At 37.3% G+C, this 7,472-nt stretch overlaps 1 protein-coding gene across 3 annotated transcripts; it reads left to right on the top strand.

Moving 5' to 3' along the window:
* Nucleotides 1-995: 995 nt before the first annotated feature.
* LOC126713763 (uncharacterized) lies at nucleotides 996-5,954 on the top strand. Of its 3 annotated transcripts, none has more exons than XM_050413624.1 (4): nucleotides 996-1,376; nucleotides 4,127-4,430; nucleotides 4,730-5,392; nucleotides 5,655-5,954. In XM_050413624.1, the coding sequence occupies exons 1-3, from the start codon at nucleotides 1,184-1,186 to the stop codon at nucleotides 5,358-5,360; spliced, it is 1,128 nt and encodes a 375-aa protein (XP_050269581.1). In that variant the 5' UTR covers nucleotides 996-1,183; the 3' UTR covers nucleotides 5,361-5,392; nucleotides 5,655-5,954. The 3 variants fall into 3 exon arrangements, with proteins under 3 accessions (XP_050269581.1, XP_050269582.1, XP_050269580.1); XM_050413625.1 differs by having other exon boundaries at nucleotides 5,650-5,954; XM_050413623.1 differs by lacking the exon at nucleotides 5,655-5,954 and having other exon boundaries at nucleotides 997-1,376; nucleotides 4,730-5,619.
* Nucleotides 5,955-7,472: the final 1,518 nt, after the last annotated feature.

The following is a 7,472-nucleotide window of genomic DNA, read 5'->3' as shown; positions in this document are numbered from 1 at the left end:
ATGTTTTATAGGTTCAATTTCAAATAAATAAAAACTAATTATATTTTTGACCAATTTTTTTTATTTAAGTATCTCGTGCGTTGTATGGGTTAGTGACTACTATTAACTTAACATGACATTTTCCTTTAAAAAAAGAAAAAGAAAAAGACATAATAGTAGGACGTGGAGTTTGTGGAGACAAAACGACGATGCTCTAATTCAAAAAAAAATTAGTTTTTAGTGTTTACCAATAAAAACGGAGGGGAAAGGATCACCTCCAATTTTAAAACCTCTAGTTTCCTCCCATTATAAAATAGATGAGTGACATGTGTAAAAACAATGATCCAACAGTTAGGAAATTAGCAATTTGTGTGGGTCGACGGCATTCTTCAACGGTGTGTGGGTTGACAGCAAAACTTCAAGCCGCACGTGGAGGCGCATGAGGCTGAAGATGGACGCTGGCTTCTTGGGTTTTACACATCGGAGGCCGAAGAAGAGATCTGTGGTGTTGGTTTCATGAACCACCAATTGACGGGGAATCTGTGACGGTGAGTAGGTCGATGGCCACCGTGCGTGGCGGCACTTGTCTCAGAAAATGGAGATCGAACTCTTGGGTTTTGCAAATTAGAGGCCAAAGAAGAGATTTGCAGCATCAGTTTCACGAAAGGATGAAGAAAAACTAACAAATCTCAAGGGAGGCTCGAATTGATGGTGTGACAGTTGTGGCTTTTGATAGCAGTGATGTAGCGGCGGAGAGGCCTTGTGGAGGTGGTGAAGGTAGTGGTAGTGTTGAGTTGAATGGTGGTATGTTTGGTAGATTAATTTGGCTCCAAAGATAGTGAAAGGAGACGTAATAGAGAGATAAGAAACTGTTGGGTTTTTCTTTTTCAAACCGATAGGTCATTTTATATACACGTGTCACTCACCTAGTATAAACAGTAGGTTTTAAAATTAGAGGTGATACTTTCCCAAAACGGAAAGTGTCGGAGAAAGAGTGAAAGTTAAAAAACAAAGGTTAAAAGAGAAGACTAATTATTATTGCATTGCAGTAGCGTGTAAAATTGAGCAACAACGATTCTCCTCTCTCGAAGTCGGAGTGAGTGTAGGGTTTATTTACCTCTGGCTCTGGCTCAGATTAACTAGTCATCGAAATCTCAGAGATCAGACACGGAACCATCGGTCATAGATACACAGAAAGAAAGAAATGACCTCGAGAGACAAGGACCAAATCACACCGCACCACCCGCCTCTACTTAGCAGCCTCGTTGTCCGCCCTTCCGTCAGCGACGGTGGCGCTGACGGTGCCGGAAGTGGTCGTGTCAGCGATTATGAGCCCGGTGAGGTTCGCCGTGAGCCTCCTTCTTATTCTCGCTCTGATCGTTACTCCGACGACCCTGGTTCGCTTCTCTCTCTCTCTCTCTCGTTTTTTAATTAATTTTCGTTTATTATTATTTTTTTTTGTTAATTAATTGTTCAACTTGTTTGTATATTTTTTAGGGTTAGTTGTTTATTTATATCATCAGATCTTGAAGTTTGTACCTGTTGAAATTAGAGAAAACGACGCGTTTTTTAAACCCTAGATCTTGGTGTTAGGTTTATGATCGATTAGCTTAGAAATCGGTTTTAATTTTGTTTGTTTGTTATTGTTATGTCAATTTTTTTTTTTTTTTTTTTTTTTGCTGGGAGTATCATCGAGCATGAGTTTAGAGAATTAATTGATTGGTACTGAAGGAGTTGAATTCCATTTGAGCAAATAAGTCATGCTAGCGGACAGGGTTATATTCTGAGTTTTCTCTGAAGGCATGTGCATATTCAGGGTAACATTGAGTGATTGATCTTCATATTCATTGGATTCCTGCATGTTTCTCATACAATATTGGATCTCCATACGATATCTCTTTTATGATTCCTCATCTTCATGTTTGCACCTAATTAAAATTATAGCTATACACTTTCTAGTTGCCAGTGAATTTCTTATTTTGTTATAATTTTTTTTCAAAATAATATATATATATATATATATTTATATATATATATTGTCTTCACCCGTAGACTTTTTTGTTCAAATTATATTGCCTGATGGGTCTGTTCTAGTCAATCAACGATGGTTCTTTACAACCTGTTGACTATTCCTTGTGTTGCATGTCAAGCATGTGGATCTACTACCAGTTATGGAGTATCAAACTGTGAATAAATTTTGCTATTATGTGTTACAGCTCTGAATGTTGCCTACAAGCACCTGGGCCTTGAGGAAGGCATGTTAGTGTGAGTGCAGTCTTGGATCATGGTCTGAGGGAAATGGGTTTTTGTTTTAAAAGTAAATATGTTTGTGGTACTTGCTGTTGATGGATATTGTTCTTTGTGTTTGAATTTGCCGGGTGCAGCTCCACAAAAAATAAGGCCCTGGGTCTGATTTGTTACAAGTTATGGTCCTGGGTATTGGATTTGGTTTAGTGGGAATGAAGCTGATGGGTTGGGTTCAAATCAAAAAGTGTCTAATCGGGAATGCCAGACAATCTCAAGAGGAATTTGCAAGGATCCAAGATGGTCATATGACTTGATAAAATGTTGGAAAATTACAACATCATTAAGCATTTCTGTGATGGCATTTTTATTTTGTAACTAATCAAGAGAAGCATACAAGAAAGAAAGAGAGTTAACGGACTTGTCTACTGCAATAAGTTTGGTGTGGTTAAATGGTACCAAATTTACCTTTCCAAAGATGAATTAGTATTTGGAAGCTGATGTTTACTGGTGAACATTGAGCTTTATTGTTTTTGGTTTTCTCTGGTTTCTTTAGTAAATGGAAATATATATTGGTGTGCTTTCTGCTAGCTGATAGATTATAGCAGCTCTTTTGCGGGTGTATGGATTTGGATTATACTTGTGAGGATGATGTTTTGGCTTGGGCTTTCGTTGTTTAGTGCAGTTGGTTGGTGAAATAGGGTTTATTCAGACTGTTTTATGATAACTAATATGACATTGTACTATTCAGAGTTGTGTGGAAGTTTAGTGGGTTACTTTATAGCTTCTGCTGAACTTCAGTAGGTTTTGTTATAATCACATATTTGATGAATGGTGAGTTGGTACAGAAAATGGCTTCAGGTCTTAAAAACTCTTGGACTATTGTTTTTCTTGATGTTTCCTTATCTTTTGTACTTCTATCGTTTTTTAGTTATAGAAGGCATAGTTAGTGGCAGATGGTAATGATGGACTACACTTTTGGGATTTGACATGCCTTTATGGCTTCAGCTCACTTTCTTGTTCTGAGCAATGTTAAATTTGGTTGGAGGATATAATTAAAGTTCGTGTTTCTTTTAAGTCAAATTTTGGGGGTTACTTTATAAAAAAAGAGAGTCAAGTTAGGGGGGTTAACAAGATGCTGAGATGGTTATTGAAAAGAAGCAGACCATATTGGTTGTGGATAAATTTGGGTTTTTGGGAAATTGGGCTGGTTCCTCTTTGGTGGATTTTCTTTTGGCGTTAGGGTCCTCTTGTGGTTCAGTCTATTGCTCTTGCTGCTCCTTTTTGCTGGCATGTTTCAACTGTGAGGTTTTGGAAAACGTTGTACCTGGGATATTGCTTTTTGTGTTGGGTTAGTATTTATTAGGCACATATCCGTCTTCTCTATCTGCAGATGAAGCTCACTTCCTTATCACTACTACAATGCTGTATTAAGTATGGTTGAACCAGATCCATGACTTTCGGGGTTGATTTTTCAGATTTTTAGGTTCAAATATACATATATATATATATATATATATAAAGTATGTAATGGTCTACAAGGTAATGGATCTGGCTCTTGTATATAGGAATACTGGGATTGTTTTCTTTTTGAAGACTATGAGCAGTTACTGTATGTGGTGAGCACAAGTAACCGCTGTACTTGCTAATTGACCACTTTTTTTGGAAGTGACAATGGGGTGGTTATCATATGAACTGCTTACTCTTTCACATAAATATTTTGTTTTCTGCTACCTATTGCAAGGAGATTCCCTGAACGGTGGTAACTGTCCTTGCAAACTTTTGAATTAGCAGTTTCATGGTCACAGACCTTCAGCTACATAAGTTTACTATACTTTCACTTTTCCCCTTATCTTATTAGGGGTTGCTTATGTCAAGACTTCGCTGGCTTTTCTTTTTCCAGGATATAGAATTCGTGCAGGTTCTGGTTCTCCTGTACGGCATAGAGATGTGGATCATCGTTACGGTCCTGATTTTAATCATTCTGGTGGTCTGCCACGGAGCCGTGATTTTGGCAGTGGGAGGGATCCTGGTAGATATAGAGACTCTTCACCCCCTTATGGTCGAGGAAGGGGTGGTGGCAGGCCATTTAGTAGAGCTTTTGATGGACCTGGGCTTGGTCCTGGCCCATTCAGAGGTGAAGGTATGAGTAGAAATAATCCAAATGTGCGCCCAAGAGATGGAGATTGGGTTTGCTCAGATCCTTTGTAAGTACTTATCTTGCATTTCATGTTGCAATTTACTCTCTTTTTTTTCCCTTGATTTTCTGTAATACATGATTATGCTACTGTTTTGCCATTTACAATGTCATTTGCTTTTGTTTATTGCGTATTGCAAGTTCTTGGTGCAGACTTTCCTTTTCTTTGGCTTTTCTATTCCTAGTTTTCCTGTAAGCATTAGGTTCTTTTGTGCCCCCTTCTTTTTTGCTTTTAGTACCTCTGCATCTGTAATTAGAGAATCTGTGTACATTGTTGGTCATGCTTCACTTATTCTAGCCATGCATCAGATGTGGAAACCTGAATTTTGCAAGGCGGGAGTACTGTAACAACTGCAACAAGTTTCGCTATGGGCCTGGGGGAAGTCCTCGGAGAGGCTATTCTGGCCCACCTCCTCCACATGCTCCCCCTAGACGCTTCCCTGGCCCTCCAATTGAACGTTCCCCTGGCAGGACCATGAATGGATATAGGTCTCCTCCTCGTGGCTGGGCTAGGGATGGCCCTAGGGAATTTGGGGCTGGTGGTCTACCACCTCCCAGGCATGAGGGCAGGTTTTCTGATCACCACATGCGTAGAGATCGGCTGGACTATCCAGAAGATGACTACAGGGGGAGGAACAAGTTTGATAGGCCAATGCCAATGGACTGGGGTCATAGGGACCGTGGACGAGATGCTTTATTCAATGAAAGGAAAGGATTTGAGAGGAGGCCACCCTCTCCACCTCCACTAGTACCACCACCACCACCACCACCACCATTTGCTCCACACCGTGGCCGCTGGGCTCGTGATGCCAGAGAGAGGAGCCGTTCCCCAATAAGGGGTGGCCCACCGGCAAAAGACTATCGACGAGATATGTACATGGAGCGGGGGCGGGATGATCGGCGTGCCGTGGGGCGAGAGAGAATTGGAGATGCATATTAGCAAGGAGAGAATTGGTGATGCGTATTAGCAAGGTGGGTAGTGGGCAGAATTTGCAGGTGTATTTTTGGTTTAATTAGTCAGTGTTGTGTTTTTGTTTAGGGAGGAATATTCACAGCTCAGGACTAAACTTGGTTAATTTGTTCCTGACCATGTATTATTGTAGAACTCTCAATAGGTAAAAAAACTCCCGTTTTTCTCAAGCATTACTCCTGGTTTTGACATAAAAAAGGGGAAAATGTCAGTGTTGTTATTGTTCGAATTTTTATGTTCTTTTTGTTTTTCCCCTCAGCTCAGCTCTTGGATTGCTTATTTTGTTGTTGGTAGATGATGCTTGAGCCTGGAGTTCCCACTGTGGAGGCCGCCTGCGCTCCTCGCATTGTTTTGGTCCACTCTATTGCTTTAAAAAATCGTTTTAGCCAATGTGATAAATTCATAATTTCTTGTGCCACTGACTCTTCAAGGGAATGTTTAGTGTTTTGCTGAGTAATTCTAGGACCACAAATTATTTCACAATTTTTTTTTGCCACAACTCTGATGTAGCAGATTGTAAGTAATTAACTATCATTTACGTATGGACTTACTATTTTTTCTTCACCAATCATTCTGTTTTGTGGCAAAAAATTGTGAAAAAAATTGTGATACTAGACTTTTTTTGTTTGACTAAGCGGTCTGCAGGACTTCGGTCATGCCTATAGCCAGCCTATAGGTGTTAGTATTGTTTGTTCCAGCCTATAGGTGCCAGTATTGTTTGTTCGAACTCAACCATCGTATGTGTTGTTTTTTTGATAAAGTTTAAATATAAAATTGATTGTATTTTAAGGTTACAAACTTACTCAATATCTTTTTATTAGAAATAAATTTTGACAAATCTATCATTGGATTACATCTTCTTTTATCATTTATGATTGCAAAATTTCAAAAAAAATTTAAAGATCAATAGCTATGTTATCAATAAGTTTTTTAAATTGCAAATTTTTTAAATTTGAAATTATGTATAAAATCTAAGTTTATAAATTATATAGTAAATAATATCTGATTGACACAAAATTTAACATGTGAATTAAGAGTATAAAAAACAACTTAAAAAAAAATGTAAAAAACATGCAATTCAATAATTAATTTTTCAAAATATGTAGTAATATTTATTTTATTGGATGAGTTTGTAGTTTTAAGTTACAACTAATTTTGTATCTAAACTTTCTCATTTTCATTGTACATTTTTTTTTTTTTTGTTATAATATATTATATCTCCGGCGTTGTGGTTAATGGCTACTGACTCATCCTTTTGAGAAACACTGCTCCAAGGATTTGATTATGGTAGTATTGAAGTGTTTACAGCAAATAGTGTTGTCACAACTCAGCTGAAACCAACGTTCACGTTTTCATTTCACGTTTTCGTCTTTTTTTTTTTTTTTTTAGCGTATAAACAGTAAATTTACTGTGCAGAGACAAAAATTACTGTTCATATACTGTAGCAGTACTGTTCACACATTAAAAATATTAAAAATGGGTCCTACGGTACTTTTCACACATTTAAAAATTATTTTGTTACAGTGTTTTCAGTTTTCAGTTTCAGCAACAATAAGCTCAATCCAAACAGACCCATAATGTGTCTGAAATCTAGATTTTTTATTTTTTAGTTTTTTTATTTTTATATTAACTGTGTTTGTAACTCTTTGAGCATGTGATTATTCTTCAAGGGTGTGTAGTCCTTCAATCTCACAAATATTATAATTACAAAGAAATCTTTTGGGGATGACCCTAAGATAACAATTAGGAGTTTTGAACTCAAGGTTTCACGAAGATCTAAAATGTAAAATTAATTCATTTTCAATTCAAAATTGAAGATCTGATATGTAGAATTAACTCATATTCAAATCAAAATTGAGTCTTGAAAGAGAGAAAAAAAAATGAACTAAAAAAAATGGTGTCTAGACTGTAGTATATGGGGTATATTACCTGCTTTTATATTATTAATCAAGAACGCTATATAATGATTCTAATTTTGGATCTTTAAGAACATCCATTGTTTGTGGTTTGCCTTAAAAAATGTGGGATGATTTCCCTTTGCTTTATTTGTTACATTTGATCTAGTGGAATGTGGTCACAGAA

The sequence above is a fragment of the Quercus robur genome, chromosome 2 (assembly GCF_932294415.1).
Source record: "Quercus robur chromosome 2, dhQueRobu3.1, whole genome shotgun sequence".
Classification (NCBI taxonomy): Eukaryota; Viridiplantae; Streptophyta; class Magnoliopsida; order Fagales; family Fagaceae; genus Quercus; species Quercus robur.
The sequence above is the reverse complement of the archived record's forward strand: the minus strand, read 5'-3'. Positions and strand labels throughout refer to the sequence as shown.